We start from the raw sequence: 18,896 nt of genomic DNA on the forward strand, positions 1-18,896 counted from the left end.
CTTATCAGAGTAAAAAGTGAGAAACCCTGCAGCTTACAAAATCAGAGCAATCTTCTCAGCCAGGCTTGACTGAGAACTTAATTCAAATGCCCTTTTCTCAGCAATACATTTCTTGATTACTCTGGGAGACATTCCCAGATTGTTACTTTAACTTATGTAGGTTGAACAGCTATACTGTAGAAAAAAAAGAAAAGAAAAAAGGAAACTTTTTATATTGAATTCAGACTTTTAGGCATCAACAGTGAAGGAGCTTGTGGGCTTTCACAGCTGTCAGTTCAGTTTTAGCAGCATGACTCCCTGGACTCTGTGTGACTTATTATTTTTCTTGCTCTGTCTCCTTTATAAAAATTAGTGGAAAGTCAGAGATATGAGATGCTGGTGAAGAAACAGGGGTCTAATAAATGTGACATGATCATTATCTGTGCCCAGGCAGAGAACTGTCAGCTTCAGCTAGGCTATAATTGAACTAGGCTTGCTTCCCCTTGAATGAAATACTTAAAGTAAAACACCTTGTAGGAAAAGCTGGAAGATATTTTGTTGAAAATTCTGACTAAAAGGTAACATGTACAGGCCCCAGCTGGGTAGCTCAGTTGGTCAGAGTGTCGTCTCCATATGCTAAGGTTGAAGGTTCAGTCCCCAGTCAGGGCACATACAATGATCAACCAGTGAATGCATTAATAAATGGACAACAAATAGAAGTTTGTTTTTCTTCTCTTTCTCTCCCTTCCTTTCTGTCTCTCTCTCTCTCAAAATCAGTAAATAATAAAAAAAAAATGAAACATGTACAATTAATCCTTGAAAAACATGGATTTGAACTATGTGGGACTACTTATATGTGGATTTTTTTCAATAAATACTGCAAATGTATTTTCTCTTTCTTATGATTTTAATATAAAAATAACATTGTAAGAATACAGTATATAATACATGTATAACATACTAAATATGTATTAATTGACTGTTACGGTGTATTGGTAAAGCTTCTGGTCAACAGTAAATTTTTAGTTAAATTTTTGGGGAGTCAAAATTTAGACATAGATTTTCTATTGTGCAGGAGGTCAGTGCTCTAACCCCTGTGTTGGCTGAGGGTCAACTGCAATTAGGAATGTTGTCACCAGGTCAGCAAAGGATTCTGGGCCCCTGTAAGCCTGTTGTTCACGTTGTCACAGGTTTAGTGTGTATATTTTAGGAAGGGATTCTGTATAAAAGTAGGAGGTCAATGACCTTTACTCCTTCTGGCTTCCAAACCTGTTACTCCAAACTATCGAACTCTTTAGTGTTTCTTAAAAAATAGTATGCATGCATGCTTTTTCATGTTTAGCTCCTAATCCCTATTGTGTAATTCATCGCTTCATGCTTGCCCTACAGTGTCATGTTCTGCCAGGTCAATGGTATTACTACTCCTTACCACCTTTAAACTTTCATGGATGTAGATGTTATTCCAACCAGACTGTGAGTCCATCCATGAAGGGACAGTGTTTTATATACTTTAATATCCCTCCCATAACAGGCTGTATGATGTGCTGTGCACATAGTGACAGTGAGTCGACTTTTGGACACACAGGGCTTGAGAGATCTGTTGCTACTGAGGAAGTTGATGCCTTGATAAGTAGTGTCTTGCTTGAGCGATTGAGCATTTGTATTGACTATGAGGGATACACTAAATGGATTGATAGCACAAATGAGATTATAAACGGGGATATTACATTGATTTGTAAAAAGCTTCTTAAGGGCTTATTTGTATGCAAATAAATTCCGTGAAAAAGTGAGTGTGACAGCTTTGGCAGAACATTTTGTTAGCAGTTAGCTCACGCTCCTCTTTGTACTTTATAAACATTCTCTAATTTAGGCTGCACCGGTTCAGACCGACTGGCTCCCCTTCTTCCTCCCCGCCACCTCCATTAGTTTGAATTAATGAGATCTTATTGAATAGTTACTGTTGTTTCCTTTCTAATCTTCAGACATCTCCCCACACTCTGAGTTCACCAAATAATGATGCCTAGACCTGCATAACTCAGGCAGCTAAACTCTAGTCTGAAGCAGGTCTATAGACACTGTTGTGTATTCAACAGTAGGCTTATTTCTAAAATGTTCTCTTCTTACCCATTTCCATTGTGTTTGCATTGAAGGTTTTTACTTAGACTTGCCCTTATCCCGGTTGTTGAACTGTTCTTCCCTTTTCCTCCAGTTAGTATAATAGTTGTGAATACGATTATAATTGTGCACTCCCAGCTTTGTATAAGGAGCTGTGAGTCGACATTTCTCTCTAAGTGCAGAGATTTCAAACTGAGGTGGTTATAGAATTGCCCCAATAGTAATTGCTCTGCCCTTTGAATTTTCAAATTATAGGGGAATATTCAGCTCTATTAAATCAAATAAAATTCTGTAGAGATTTATAATATTATATTTATCTGGCCCAGTGCTCTTCTGAATTCCTGATGCCTAGAGTTTTCTCGGGGCTATCAGGACGAGGAGGTTCATTGCAGACCCGCCTGCCTGACTACTGCTGAATCATTTTAATCAGTCTAATATTTAGAGGCTCTGAGTGGTTTCATTTGAAATAGACTCAAATGCTAAAAAAAAAACAAAACCCCAAAACCTCACCCCTTTGTGTATGTTTAATGTGCAATAATAATATGTAATAATTATAGCCAGCATTAATTGAGTGCTTATGATAGGCTTTTTTTTTTCCTCTAGGAACTCTAGCAAATCTCTTCATCCTCACAACAATCTATGAGGTAGGTACTGTTACTAGTTCTAAATTGGACTTAGGAGGTAAAAACAGGCCACAACCACACAATTAGAACATGGCAGAGCTGGTGTTCAGATGCCCGCCCTGTTCCAGAGCCTGTGCTGTCAGGCATGTGCTTCCTCTTAGAAAAGCAAACCGCTGTGTTTCAGACCATATTTATGTTACAGAAGAACTCTGTGCGGAAGCTAAGGAGACTATGGGCTCTGGGGGCAGTGGGGCTGGAGTCCCATGCCAGCTCTACCACTTCCAGCTTCTTGACCTCAGCCAAGTGGCACAACTGTGCAGAGCTTTTCTCCCCTGGCATGAGCAGCGGAGCCCTGGGGTCCTCTTCTCTGAGAGCTAGTGTCAGGGAATGCCTTTCAAAGGGAAGATCCTTAGAACAGGGGCCATGGTTTCATAGGAAACAATGGTGGACAAAGGATTTGCCCAGGGGTTCCAGTGTTTTGAAAAGGAAACTAAAATTATGAAAATAAGTATTATAATTGTTTTATTTCCTTGGCTAACAGGCAGCATAGAAGCGTGGTTAGGAGTGGAGGTCTTGGATTGGGTTGCTGGAGTACCTCCCATGTTGTGTGTGACCTAATAATTAATGCAAATTTAGTCTTGAACTCTGCTAATTCTTAGAATGAGTATAAAATGAATTGTGTGTGTGTGTGTCTGATTAATGGGGTAGAGGGGTCGTGACTTTTACTGACAAAGTTACTTGCACAGTTGGAGACTCCTGCTATCACATTTTATTTTCAAAGCAGTTGCCTGGCCTGACCAGGCGGTGCCACAGTGGATAGAGCATCGGACTGGGATGCAGAGGACCCAGGTTCAAGACCCCGAGGTTGCCAGCTTGAGTGCGGGCTCATCTGGTTTGAGCAAAGCTCACCAGCTTGAACCCAAGGTCGCTGGCTTGAGCAAGGGGTTACTCGGTCTGCTGTAACCCCATGGTCAAGGCACATGAGAAAGCAATCAATGAACAACTAAGGTGTCGCAACAAAAAACTAATGATTGATGCTTCTCATCTCTCTGTTCCTATCTGTCTGTCCCTATCTATCCCTCTCTCTAACTCTCTCTCTGTCTCTGTAAAAAAAAAAATAGCAGTTGCCTGACCAGGCGGTGGCGCAGTGGATAGAGCACTGGACTGGGATGTGGAGTACCCAGGTTTGAGACCCCGAGGTCGCCAGCTTGAGCACGGGCTCATCTGGTTTGAGCAAAAGCTCACCAGCTTGGACCCAAGGTCGCTGGCTCGAGCAAGGGGTTACTCAGTCTGCTGAAGGTCCACAGTCAGGGCACATGTGAGAAAGCAATCAATGAACATCTAAGGTGTAGCAATGTGCAACGAAAAACTAATGATTGATGCTTCTCTCCATTCCTGTCTGTCTGTCCCTATCTATCCTTCTCTCTGTCTCTGTAAAAAAACAAGAAAAAACAAACAAACAAACAAACAAAACCCCCCCAAAACAAAGCAGTATTATAGGGGCCATTTTTATTAGAAATACCGAGAACTTCTTTCATTTTCTCATAGTGTAGGGAGGAGAAGGGCGATCTTATCCCTTTAATACCGAAATTATTATCTTTAAGCCTTTTTTTCATTATAATTTTTCTTTTTTACTTCTTAATGACTCTCTGACTCATTCTCATTGATCAGTAGTTTCATGATTTGATAAGTTCTCCAATACTTAAAAATACTTTTCTCAACTTTATTTAACCTTATTTCATGCTTTAAAAAAAGATTTCCAATTTTATTTTAAAGTGATTTGTATTTTATTTACAACATCTAATAATCAAATAAACATCAAAACAACTGCAAAAAAACCCATCTGTTGATGTATAAGAGCGAATAGCTGGAGAGGAGATGCTAGCAGTAAGGGTGGGTGGAGGATGGGCAGTCACTTGTAATCGTGTAAGTGGTCAATTTATTTTTTAAAATTTACATTTAGGTAACTTTTGTTTCTCAGTGTAACCTGTAATTACACAAACTTGTAAATGAAGGTTCAGGTAACTAGGACTTCCTACACATTCCTCTCAAGGCTGTTGTGTGAAATATCTGAGATGACATATCATTATCCTTCCTAATGTAGTTATTAATAATCTTGATAAATAAATACTCTTTGAGCATTACCTGTTGGTAGGTTTTGTAAAAGACATACAAGCCAATGATTATTATGTGTTCAAACACAAAATTTGTCATAGGTTTTATATTGAATCAACCTTAGAATACCTCATTTAGCTGCAAAAACATAAGAAACCTAGCATTTCATGAAGTCAAGAACTGATATTTTCTCTGTAAGAGAAAGAGGTGGTTGACAATTGTCTATTTTTTTTTTTTTTTTGAGTTAGCAAAAAAAAGCTATAGGGATATTTATTCCTCATAATGTCTAAAACAAAGTGTCTTGATGTTCTTTCTTAAGAATTTTGTTCCCTTTTGGAAGCCAACTTTAAAATTGTGCCTGTGGACCAACACACCAAATCACCCCCTGGTGTCTGCTAGTAAGCCTGGAAAGATTTTGGCTTTTACCTCCCTAAGAAACATTTTTGAAAAATGCAGTATGATTAAAGAAAAAAACAAGTGTTGAAAGTTTGAAATTACAGGTGGAGAACTCAGGCATTAGGAAATAAAATGAAGTGTAAAACACGACGTTTATATCGAGGAAAGCTATCTAAACTTTTTCCTACAGTGTGAAGAATTCAGGCAGTTGTAACTTACCTTGCAAAAACAACTTGTTTAATTATTAAAGTTGATTAAAGGAGGCACAGAATGATCTAGCCATGAAGGTCTTAAGCTGAGCATAGAACTCACTGCTCTTTACTATAAAAGAGCAATTAATTTTGGGAAAATCCAAATGAGAATACAATTTTTATCTTGACGTTTATTTTATAAGTATAAATTTACTCTGAATTATTTTCTCCATGACTCAACTAGGAAATTTTGACCGAGGTTTCACTCTTCACAATATTTCCTCATATTCTCATCAAAAGTGGTTTCTTTTTGGTGTATTTTATTATTAGACAAAATCTAAGAAATATCACATGTTGGTTGTAGAAAAACATCTGTACTTTCATATAAATAAGTGTATGGTAGCCACCCACACAGTTTAATTTGTTTTAATATATTTCTTAAAAATTTCATGTCTTCAAAGTTTTGTTCACAAAGGAATGGACTTTAGTTGTTGCTTTATTATTTTCTGTATATTATTTGCCTTTAAAAATAACTGCATTTGCTGTAGAATGCATTTCTTATGCTATCAAGTAGAAATGTTGAATGATCTTACAATTATATCAAGTTGAGTGAACTGTAAAAGATTGGAGTTATGTACAGCATGACTATAAATGTAAGTGAAAAGATTGTTGCAGTCTTGAGGCACAGTGTACATTAGTGATCATGGATATGCTACCTGATTCATGTTTTAAGTTTCTTCTTGATAATTTTTAATCTTTTTTCAAAGTTAGAAGTGGGGAGGCAGTTAGACAAACTCCGAATGTGCCCGACCAGGATCCACCCAACATGCCTACCAGGGAAGATGCTCTGCCCATCTGGGGCGTTGCTCTGTTGCTGCCAGAGCCATTCCAGCACCTGAAGTGGAGGCCATGGAGCTGTCCTCAGTGCCTGGGCCATATTTGCTCCAATGGAGCCTTGGCTGAGGGAGGGGAAGAGAGAGAGACAGAGAGGAAGAGAGGGGGAAGGGTGGAGAAGCAGGTGGACGCTTCTTCTGTGTATCCTGACCGGTAATCGAACTCGGGACTTCCACATGTCTGGCCAGTGCTCTACCACTGAGCCAATTGGCCAGGGCCAGTTCTTGATCATTTTTTTTTTCTTTAGAGGGAGATTCTGTGTGTTGAATGACTTGCGACGTTTTGTGAAACATACCCTTAAAGGCTATCAGAAGCAGTTTGCCTTTGTTAATAAAGGTCATTGCTTACACATATTTTTAGAAAGCCTAAAGTATTTCTTTCTTTCTTTCTTTCTTTCTTTTTTTTTTTTTTACAGAGACAGAGAGAGGGATAGATAGGGACAGACAGGAACGGAGAGAGATGAGAAGCATCAATCATCAGTTTTTCGTTGCAACACCTTAGTTGTTCATTGATTGCTTTCTCATATGTGCCTTGACCGCGGGCCTTCAGCAGACTGAGTAACCCCTTGCTCGAGCCAGCGACCTTGGGTCCAAGCTGATGAGCTTTGCTCAAACCAGATGAGCCCGCGCTCAAGCTGGTGACCTCGGGGTCTTGAACCTGGGTCCTCCGCATCCCAGTCTGACGCTCTATCCACTGTGCCACCACCTGGTCAGGCAGTTCTTGATCATTTTTAATTTGGGGGATCATTGCTCTTAGATTAGTCGTTATTTTTATTTCATAGTGATAAGCAATTCATGTTAGAATTAGGAGTCTCAGTTTTGTCATATTCTTGTTGTTAGTAGTATCTTTCATTTGAAGTTATTTTCCTGGACTTAAGCCATTCATCCAATATGTGAGGTTAGTTTTTATTAAAAATCAGTGATTATCATCCATCATCTCATTTCAGTGGATACACAGACAATGTGTTGAAATGAGCGCCAAAGAAGGGCTCTGTTGTCGACCCCTTGGTCTTGTGGGACCCTTGGGTCTTCTCTCAGGATGACTCATGAAAAATAACTTCTGACCTAGGAGGATGCCAGTGCCAGCATATATATAAAGTATTAATAAAACTTGAGTTAAAGAATTTCATAAAAATGTACAGGAATTTTATATTTTCCTCTTGGAGATGACTATACTAAATGTCACAAAATTTGGATTGCTATGTGCCTGTCTTCTTAAGAGAAGGCCCCAAAGTACTGTAGCTGGGCTGTAGCCCAGGACCAGAGCCAGGCTTGGCTTGGTGAACACAACCCTGGCCCACTTCTGTTCTCTCCGGGGGTGGGGGCTAAGGGGAACGGACGGTGAGCCTCCCTGTCTGCCCCATTCAGAATTCTCCTGCAGTCCACCCTTCACTTTCTCTACATCTTTAGGTCTCTTTTGTTCAGCTGTGAGCTCCTAGAAGGCTGGGCTTCATAGTAGTGTTCAATGAATCCCTCACCCCTGTTTTTTTTTAATTGAGGCATAATTGACACACAACGTCTTATTAGTTTCAGGTGTACAGTATAATGATTTGATATTTGTATATATTGCAAAGTGATTGCCAAACTGAGGCTAGTTAACACCTGCCACCATACATAGTGACAGAATTTCTTCTTTGTAATGAAAACTTCTACAATCTATTTTTCTCAGCAACTTTAAAATATATAATACAGTATTATTAACTATAGACACTATGTTGTACATTACATTCCCATAACTTGCTTTATAACTGGAAGTGGGTACCTATTTGACTTCCTTCCATAAGCCTCTTTTGAATAGTGCTGCCTCCTCTTCTAGGCTGAAAGCTGGTTTCTGGGTGTGAATTAAAGGGGTAGGCACACCCAGAGGCAGATGAGATGCGTGAAGCTGGTGAAGAGGTTGGTTAGTGTGACAGTGATCTGCATTCCCCCAGACTAAAACATTTGGCCCTCTCTAAGATCTGCAGTAGAATGATCTTTTCACCATTGGCTCCTGCCTTGTTCGGCCAAAAGTAAGTTCTGACCTCAGAGAAGCCTGTGATTCAAGCGATTAATGTGAAACTTGTAACAGGCTTATGTTGACTTTCCTTGTCTTTTTGAAATATAATTTCTACTCTGGAAGCAGTCAATGGGATAATGTCTGGGGTGATAGGTTTTTTCCTTATGTGTGGAAATTACCATGAAATAAGAAAGGGGGGTTATTTTATACAAGTATTATCTCGTTTCTGTATTCTTTTATAATTTTGTGTCTGCAAGTTTTCTGTCTAATGAATTGCTCCTCCCTCAACAGTGTTGATAACCGAAGGGCAGGACACAGCTCTGTTGGTTGGTTACATGGGGACTCCTGCAGTAAATGCTCTTTCTCTTATTTGCAGATGCGGAAGCCATGGAGCTGAGCTGCAGTGAAGTACCTCTTTACGTAAGTTCCTAAGTATTGGGCTTCAGGTTTAAGGGCCCTTTCTTAGATTTGAAACCCATGAGACTGAAGTGGGAAGAAAGGCTTTGCTCATTATTGAGTTGAAGCTTTTGAAAAGCAACACACAGTGCTACTGTCTAGTTTAAGTATTTATACAAAGCCTTTTAAAACTGCTTGGCTCCTGGTTCCAAAGTCTAGATTTTAATTCTATTTCTCTGAGTAACTTTTGTTTTCTTTTTAACTGTATAAGTTCTGGACTCAGAAGCACTCACTCATTCATATAGATGATTTCTGAATATATTATTTTATGATAATATCCTATAGTAGCCAAGAATATGTGTTTTTTGTATCTTTTAGGGGAAAGGTTTGGTGATAATTGTGTCAATTAAAAGCATGAGATAGAAATTCAAAAGTAAAAGTACTGGGAGATATAGATAGATAGATAGATAGATAGATAGATAGATAGATAGATAGATAGATAGAGATACAGATACAGATATAGATATACATATAGATATAGATATGATCAATGGGAGTTGAGTGACAGATGCCTGGTAAGCTTCCCAGTCAGTGTGCCTTCTGGGTTGAGAAAGGATTCTGTTCTTGAGAATAGATACTGGGTGTGACGTGGAAGTGAACAGATTGTCTCCTCTTATAAAGTGGCAGATGACTTCCTCATCCCTTCGTCTTTATTTCAGACAAAACCTCTTTTCTTGGAACCTGTGTTGATGGGGGTGTGAGTATGGATATGTGCAGGAGGACTGCTATTTCAGGTGGCCTTTAGTTATCCACTTAAGGGATACAGCAAGACTTTGGGATCTAGAATAAGGATATGATTTTAATTCAAATTAATCCTTTATAGAGCAATATCAAGGGATTGGAAGAAGTTTAATCAGAAGCCTCAGTCAATTAAAGTATATTCATTTGCTTCCTCTCACTGTACTTTCCTACCCAAGTAGCCTCCTCCTCCTACCCCCCCCCCCCACTGCCTCCCTGCACGTATCCTACTGTATTCTGGAAAAATACAAATGATCAAATAAGTGGATATCAGAGTAATAAAACCACCTCCTGGGTTTCCCAGTGGTCTGTAGTACTTTCTATAGACAGGCTTGGCTCAGCCATAATTAAAGATTAAAACAAGACTGGTCCAAGGCTAAATTGTAAAGTACTTCGAAGTTTTATTTCTTTATTTTTATATCTTCTTCCTCCTCAGCTCTGTTCATTCTACCCTGCTTCCCTACCTCAAACCAGATAAACTAATCCACAAGCCTAATCATGATATAACATTTGTGGCTGATCAACATACTGCTGCAGCTATATTGAACTTGGATGTATTAGGTTATGATCAGACTAGGGAAAAGTCAATTGCCCAAGGAACGAAGAGACTTAAGCAGACCAAACAAACCTACAATTTTTTTTACTACCATATATACATACTAATTAGAATAAAATGAAAAATACCCAAGTGTTAAGAAAATAAGTCACTTATAAGCTCACCCCCTAGAGATAATATGTAATGTTAAAACATTAATATATTTTATCAATTCTAAGGCACCATATTTTCTTATTTTAGCATCTCTGAAACTGAGATGCTCTTACGCTGCGCACCCTGACAGAAGTCATGATATAGTTGTCATTACCTATGCATGTGTGACCTTGTTCACAATGGTTTATATTGTTGTCACTTCAGAATACTTATAAACATTGCTGGTACAACATGAATTGTTTGCTTTCAAATTTATTTCACCATGATTTGGTTTTATTTATTTATTTATTTTAAATACTTTATAAATACTTTTAAAAATTTTTATTTATTCACTTTTTTTTTTGATGAAATAAGTATTTATTCACTTTTAGAGAGAGAGGAGAGAGAGAGAAAGAGAGAGAGAGAGAGAGGAGGGGGAGGAGCAGGAAACATCAACTCTCATATGTGCCTTGACCAGGCAAGCCTGGGGTTTAGAACTGGTGACCTCAGTGTTTCAGATCGAAGCTTTATCCACTGCTCCACCTCAGGTCAGGCTGATTTGGTTTTAAAGGACAAATTTACTTTTTATATAGAAAGACATGGAAACAGCAGCATGACACGTGATGGAATCTGATAAATTTAGAAGGGCTCGTTTAATAAGTTAATAAAATTCTACACTCATAATTGGCAGTTTTTTAGTGGAATATACTGTAAAGTGTAACTGATGGTATTATATATTATTATCTATATTTCATATCTACATGACTGGCTCTAATTACATAGATAGGGCATAACCTGTTTTTTTCACCTTACGTTTCCTGTCAGTATTATTGCAGATTGACCTAAAGCCAATCTGACTATTTGGCCTCATCAGTAAGGAGGTCAGTGGGGGTATACAGTCATCCCTCGCCATACCGCGGTTCACTTTTCATGGTTTCACTGTATCGCAGATTTTTAAATTGTATATATCTAATTTTGTATCACGGATTTTCCCTACTATATTGTGGGATTTTGCAGTACATGGGTATCTTTATATATTTATTATTTTAATTATTTTTGCGGTAAAATAAGCAAAATAAGTGTGGGAAAGGTTTATAAGAGTGTGGGGAGGGTTTATAAAGCCTTAAAAAATATATAAATAATAAAATAAATATAAGGTCGCTACTTCGCAGATTTTTGCCTATCGCGGGGGTTCTGGAACCTCAGCCCCGCGATAGACGAGGGACCACTGTATTAGAGTGAAAACAAGTTTTAAACCAAATTCCATCCAGTAAGTAATGTGTAACCAGCAGACACAAAAGCTGTACAGCGACTTGTTTCTGTATCTGGATGCAGACCTCCTCTCTGCTAGTCTGTCTTCAGGGGCCTGACAGTCACTTCTAGTTTCTCCTAGTTTACTACAAACTGGTTTTAAAACCCTTACTATTTAAAAATTCACATTATATTTTATATACTACTAAAAAAAGCAAAATGAAGAAATTAAAACCATGTTTAACCCTGTCGTCAATGATAAGCATTATTGACATTTTTGTATGTTTTTTCTTCCAGAATTTTATATATATATATATATATATATATATATATATATATATATATATATATATATATGTGTGTGGAATTTCATTAAAGGTTCTTTTGGCATTTGATTGGATGATAGGTTTTTTTATTTGACTGATTATATTATATAGGATCTCTTAATTCTGATGCTTTCAAGTACTTCTATCAATCCTATTTAGTTATTATAACTGGTTCTTTTGGGAAAACAAATTATGATAACTCTGGTAAGTACATAACTTAGATAGAACCCAAACAAAACTAGAAATTGTGAAGAACCCATAACATCGAGATAATATCTTAAAATTATGAAAATACTAAGCGTAATAATTACATGCTAATGCATTGGGAAAATCTCATTAAGATAGGCTTTAAAAGTATAAATTACAATATTTATCTCAAGGAGAATTAGATCACATAAATAGAGCAATGATCATGAAGTAACAAAATTAATTGAAATTATTTCCCAATTTTACCCACCCTTCATAAAAGATCACCTTGCTCAGGTGGGACCTTCGGTGATATCTTGTTTAAGCATAACCTGTTTTGATTGAATTCTTGTAACAGACTTAGAGTCAAAATATCTTTTGTCTCTCCTTTTGGGTCACTATAGGAAATCCTTCCTGAAGATGACAGAGTTCCTTAATACCCATAGAAAAATCAATGGATTTAAGTACCCTTTCCTTCCTATACATTATGTTTGGATCTGTGAAGAAAACTTTCAACTTTCTTTTTAAAGTTTCATTCTTTTATGTCTTTTACTATTTTTTACACCCCCCTAGAAAACTGATATTTCAGGGTTGGACTGTTTTGTCCTTTCTTTTTGGGGGGTGGGGCTTGCTGGTGCATATGAACTCTGGAGGCATGCTTTTTAAATTTTCTACTTAAGTTTTCTGTCTTTTTGTTTTTGTTTTTGCCTTTTCTGCTTGCCAGGACAGTTTTAGATTCGATTCCATTACTTTGTTTTTAGTTTCTATGTGGTACTTTCAAATAAGTTTCTTCTTATGCCCGCATAGTTTTAGTGGGGTAGTCTTATATTTCATTGTGAGCACAAAGCAAGAACTTAGAATTCTTTTCTCCATTTCCCAGGAACCTGTTTCAGAGGGAGGTTCAATCTCTGATTTTGTCTGTTGTACTGTAGAATTGTTTGGCTTTTTTTGACAAACATTTATTTTCCTCACTTTTGGGGGGGCAAATTATTTTGCTCGTCTTCAGGAAGGAGACTATTTTAGTACCAGGGATGCACAGATATTCCTGAACTCAGCTACAGATGCACATAAACTTTGAAAGTGAACCATGGAGTCTACTGAGTTGCCATTGCAGGAAAAGAGAAACACTTCACTCTGATAAAATAGAGAAGAAGCAGAGATTGGCAGGACAGAAGCTGGAGTTTTAACATATTGGTTTGTAAACCTTAGGGATGTGAGCGTTGCAAACCCAGTTTTCAGCCTCTGGGCAGCTTCCTGCATCTGTACTGAAATGGGCACTAAAGGAGCCATTCTGGAAGGCCAGGCTGGTGGGGTTTTTTTGTTTTTTGTTTTTTACAATAGAAAAGATACATTCTGGTTTGAGATCTAGGCTAACTTTTTAGGTTGAATGGTAATTGAAGCTAGTTAAGAGTTGTAGTGAGTTGGCCCTGGCCGGTTGGCTCAGTGGTAGAGCGTCGGCCTGGCATGCGGAAGTCCCGGGTTCGATTCCCGGCCAGGGCACACAGGAGAAGCGCCCATCTGCTTCTCCACCCCTCCCCCTCTCCTTCCTCTCTGTCTGTCTCTTCCCCTCCCACAGCCGAGGCTCCACTGGAGCAAAAAGATGGCCCCGGGCGCTGGGGATGGCCCCATGGCCTCTGCCTCAGGCGCTAGAATGGCTCTGTTCGCAACAGAGCAACGCCCCGAATGGGCAGAGCATCGCCCCCTGGTGGGTGTGCCGGGTGGATCCCGGCCGGGCACATGCGGGAGTTTGTCTGACTGCCTCCCCGTTTCCAGCTTCAGAAAAATACAAAAAAAAGAAAAAAAAAAAAGAGTTGTAGTGAGTGATGAAGCTAATGAGAAGAGTGAAAGACTGCAAAAGTGTCAGTGAGAATTAGTGTAACTGAGCTAAGATGTTTATAGCATCAATCTCTTTGACATCACTTGGGAGTTTGAAAGTCCTATGCGTTATTTTTATTTTGTTTGTTGCTTTTAGTCTTATATTTGTTATTTTCTAGTTTGCACATAAAAAGAGATAGGAAATGATGCAAGTAGAGCTTGAAAGGAGAGATTTTTGCTGACTGGGTATTTGATTGAATTTTGAAAGAGAAAGAGATTTTTGTATTCACAAGCTAAATTGTGTGTTTTTGCTGGTGAGTGTTTCTTGATTACTTTTTAAATTGAATTTAAATTTTTGTTAAAGGAGGTTATAAAACAAATTATCTTCCCCAGATACCAGTTTAATGCTGTGACTAAAACAAAAGATCTCTTTCTTGGGAAATTGTTGGGTCCAAAGGCTCCCCCCATTTTTGTTCTCAATAGAAATAGTTTCATGTTAAGTGGTTATTTAAATAACACTCCTTCCATTGTAAAAAAAAATAAGTAAAATTATTAAGGAGAGTAAAAAATCACCTGAAATTTTATGTTTGAAAGAACTTTCCTTATGTGTACACACCCACAGAGACACAGTTCCATAAAATGAAATATATGGAAAAGCTGTCTTTATAATCTTGGACAGATCTCATTAATATTTACCCCTCCGCCATTGAATACCTTTCTTTCTGTCTTCCAACCTAGTGTGCACTTGCTCTCAGGAACAGTAATGTTGCTTGGGAACTTGTTGGAAAGACATTCTCAGATCCTAACTCCAGATCCACTGAATCAGAATCTCTGAGGGTGAGGTCCAGCAATCTGTGTTTTAACACAACTTTCAGGTAATTCTGAGTTTGAGAAGCACTGACAGTGTACATATTTCCACACTTTTATATGCTCATATGACCCTGTGCATATATAATACAGATACAAGCTTTAATAAAATCATGGAAAAAATGTGGGTCATATTATGCAGACTTCTCTATCTTCTTTTCTGTCTGAGCAGTACTTTGTAGAAACTTCTTCAAATCATCAGGTATAGCTCAAATTCATTCTTTTTAGTGAATGAGTGTAGATGAAGCCACTTCCCTGTGGATGGGTAGTCACTGTGTTTTGGTCATTGGCAAACATGAAAATTATTCACTAGATGCCCATATCCATATGTCCTTATATGATATATTGATACTTTTGTCTTGATGAAATAGATTTGTAAGAATAGAATTGCTGGATGAAGGGTATACACATTTCATATTTTAATGGATTGCTTTCCAAATGAGATGTAAAAGTTCACATTTTATTCAGTGGCTATCAGAAATATTTAATACCGTATTTCCCCATGTATAAGATGTACCCTTTTTCAAAAAACTTGGGGTCTAAAAACTGGGTGCATCTTATAGAGTGGTTGTAGATTTTTATACTTGCATTTCCTGCTTTTATGTACTTTTTTTCTGCTTGTCTTTGTGCTCATTGTTTCACACTTGTTACTGGTATATTATTATAGGTTACATTTTGCTATGTTCTGCCCAGAAATGGCTCAGAAAAGATTTTCGTACAGTGCTGAATTCAAGTTAAAAGTGATCCATGCTGGCTTGAGCAAGGGGTCACTTGGACTGCTCTAGTACCCCGGTCAAGGCACACATGAGAAAGCAATCAATGAACACCTTAGGTGCCACAATGAAGAATTGATGCTTCTCATCTCTCTCCCTTCCTGTCTGTTCCTGTCTGTCCTTCTCTCTGTCCCTCTCTCTGTCTCTATCACCCACACAGAAAAGTGATCCAGTTTGCAAAAGTGAATGGAAATTGTGCTGCTGAATGTAAGTATGGTCCTCCTCCAACTGAGAAATCAATCTAAGACTGGCTATGGGAAAAAGAAAGCCTACTGAAAACGCCATGGCAGAAGAAGGCCATGAGAGGCAAGTCAGCAAAATGGCCTGATTTAGAGAGGGAATTGATGATATAGATTGAAGGGCAAAAGGCAGTTGGAATTTCTATGTCCACAAAGATGGTTCAGGATGAGGCAAGAAGAATTGCTGATGAAAAAGAAGTTACTGATTTCAAAGGAGGACAGAACTGGTGCTTCAGGTTCATGAGACGGAATAGGACTAAGCATGTGTACACACACCAGACTTGCCCAAAAGATGCCTGAAACTATGAACAGAAGGTCCTTGAATTTTATTGTTTTGTCATTCAATGTCAGAAGACACATCAGTCTGAGTTGGGACAGATTGCAAATATGGATGAAGTCTCCCTTCAATTTGATGTCCCAAATAACAGAACAGTTGATAAGAAGGGGGTGAAACTGTAACTGTGAAGACAACTGAAAAGAGCCATTATATAGTTGTTCTAGCTTATTGTGTTGACGGAACCAAGCTGCCTCCTATGCTGATTTTCAAATGCAAAACAATGCCAAAAGAAGACATTTGTCAAGGAGTGATTGTCCATGTTCATGACAAGGGTTGGATGGGTCAAGATGGGATGAAGATCTGGTTTGAGAAGGTTTGGAGAAGGAGACCAGGTGGGCTCTTACACAAACCTGCCCTATTGGTGCTTGATCAGTTTAGGGCACACATAACAAAAAACACAAAGAAGATTGCTGCAGAGCACAATACAAAATTTGCTGTCATACCTGGAGGCTTGACATCCCAGCTCCAACCACTTGATGTCAGCATTAACAAACCCTTCAAAGCTGCCATGAGAGATGAATGGAACCAATGGATGAAGTCTTCTGGGGACAATATGACACCAGCAGGAAGAGTAAAGAAACCCAGCTATAGAATAAGTCTGTACCTGGGTGCAAAGATCCTGGGATAATATCAAGATTGAGGTGGTTGTCAAGTCATTTAAGAAGTGTGGCATTTCAAATGTCATAGATGGAACTGAGGATGAGGCAGTATATGAATACAGTGATTTGTCATCAGACACATATGAGGACAAGCTAATGGATAGGAGTTTTAAAAAAATTTTTTTGTGTATTTCTGAAGTGAGAAGCAGGAGGAAAGAGATAGTCTCTGAAATACACCTACTGGGATCCACCCGGCATGCCCACCAGGGGGGCGATGCTGTGCCCATCTGGGGCATTGCTCCATTGCAACTGGAGCTATTCTAGTGACTGAGGCAGAGGCCACAGAGCCATCCTTAGAGCCCGGACCAGCTTTGCTCTAGTGGAGCCATGGCTGCATGGAAGGGGAAGAGAGAGATTAAGAGAAAGGAGAGGGGGAAGGATGGAGAAGCAGATGGGCACTTCCTTTGTGTGCACTGGCTGGGAATCAAACCAGAGACTTTCACACGCTGGGCCAATGCTCTACCACTGAGCCAAGTAGCCAAGACTAATAGATGGGAGTTTTGACAGTGATGAAGAGTTTCATGAATTTTATGACAAATAAAACGAGTTCAGTAACTTTATGTAATACATTTTTTTTTCCAAATTTCAGGCCCCAAAATTAAGGTGTGTCTTATACATGGGAAATACAGTATCTAATGCTTTTAATAAGTGGTAATTGTGAAATTGGGGGCTGTATTCTCTTTTTCACTGTGGAAAGAAGGAAGCTTCTTAATTTTGTGTTACTAACTTCATAAAAATTCAAAAAAATTACCTTGTTTGATTTAATTCCCCTCTCCCCCATGGTGCTTCATTTCTGCCATTTCTCAAATTTTGGCTGATAGGAGCATTTAGTCCGTGGAGATTTTTATAACATCTGCAGAGGGTGTGTCTGTGAACCGTTGTGTGTGGGCTATCATTCTCTTCCATTCCTTAGAAGTATTAATCATAGCAACTGACTGAGAAGAATATCATCACTCCTTTCGCTGGAGGTTGTAAATTGTAGAACTGTTTGGGCAGTGGAGTTTTCACTTCAGTAGCTTGTTGCTAGCTGGATCTAGGCTGCCTCCCTATTCCCTTAGCATTTTATGTTTATATTATTCTTTTATTCTGAATCACAGCCTCCTTCTGTTTGGTCCCAAGAATATTGGTTGCTGCTGGGCTCATTGTTATGTATTAATTGAAGGTTCAGTATGATGTTTAGTGATCTAATTAGCACTTTAAGTAGCTGAGCTAAACCTCATCTGTTCATCTTCTTTTATTTCTGAGGTTTGGTGTAATTTTCTGGAGTCCTTGGTCAAGTGCACTCCTCTTGGTCCCAGCCTTCCCAGGGGAGGACCTGAGGACAGGTTCCAGGGTCTGTTTCCTAGCCAAGGGAGGCAGCTTCCTACTCAGGCGGCAAGTGACTTGGTGGCTTTATTCTGCGCTCACCTGGCAGACGCCTCCTTCCTGACTCCTGCAATTCTCTCTGGGTTCTGGTTCCTGTTGAAGGAAATCCTGTCCTCCAGATGCTGCCCCTTCTCTGCCAGTGGTTGTGGATCCCGGATGGGCCCCTGTGACTGGCCTCTCTTGACAGTCAACTTGGACTATTAGTATGTGATAATACATTTGAGACCATATGCTTTGCAGATGAGGAAATTAAAGTTCCTAGAAGGAGTGACTTATTTGACCAAGTTAACTCAGCTGGTGTGATGCATAGGGTTTTTAAATACTATGTTAGAAACCATATGTGTGTGTGTGTGTGTGTGTGTGTGTGTGTGTGTACCCCCCCCCCCCCAGAAAATGAATAGTAGATCCCACAATAAGTCTGGGGTTTTCCCACCTTCACTCATTAACAAAAATTACTTTCCCTGTTGTGTTGTCACAACTCAGTTTCCCCATTGACCAAGTACTGAAAGATGCCATTTTCTCCTTTCCTGCCCTGCAACATGCTTTACAACGTGAAGAATGGTTCCATCCTGGATGTTGAAATATCTCATTTGTCTCAAGTTGTTTGTCCTGTTAGAGGATGCCTCCTGTAACTAAGTCTAGGCAAGCCCTGACCCCCTAAAGCTTATTTGCTCACAAAAATCTGTGCTCAGTAATTTATGGTCATTTGCCCCATCAAGTTCTTCAGCTCAAATTAATAGAAATTTCATTGGCTCAGTTGTCAGAGGTTGTTTTTTGTTTTCTTTTGTTTTTAACACATTAGTGTAATTCTGCTTTTGAGAATGGAATCAGGAGAGTCCCTTGCCTGAAATCAACTTCTAGATCATGAGTTTACTTTGTAAAATTTGT

At 38.8% G+C, this 18,896-nt stretch overlaps 1 protein-coding gene and 1 non-coding gene across 8 annotated transcripts in view; both read left to right on the forward strand.

The window, feature by feature from the left end:
- The window catches only part of ARHGEF28 (Rho guanine nucleotide exchange factor 28), a 368,879-nt gene that overhangs the window by 54,236 nt on the left and 295,747 nt on the right, over positions 1-18,896 (forward strand). For 6 of the 7 annotated variants that reach the window (XR_010750308.1, XM_066377149.1, XM_066377180.1 and 3 more), the window contains exons 2-3: positions 2,698-2,738; positions 8,685-8,728. Coding sequence is in view for 5 of the 7 variants with exons in the window: in XM_066377149.1 (XP_066233246.1) it covers positions 8,696-8,728 (33 nt within the window). In the remaining 2 variants the exon portion in view is untranslated. The remainder of the gene's footprint in view (positions 1-2,697; positions 2,739-8,684; positions 8,729-18,896) is intronic. The other variant, XM_066377154.1, reaches the window with a different exon arrangement.
- TRNAA-GGC (transfer RNA alanine (anticodon GGC)) lies at positions 13,378-13,453 on the forward strand. Its single transcript has one exon. It is a non-coding gene; the product is annotated as a tRNA-Ala (tRNA).

Source organism: Saccopteryx leptura, chromosome 1 (assembly GCF_036850995.1).
Source record: "Saccopteryx leptura isolate mSacLep1 chromosome 1, mSacLep1_pri_phased_curated, whole genome shotgun sequence".
In the NCBI taxonomy this organism is placed as follows: Eukaryota; Metazoa; Chordata; class Mammalia; order Chiroptera; family Emballonuridae; genus Saccopteryx; species Saccopteryx leptura.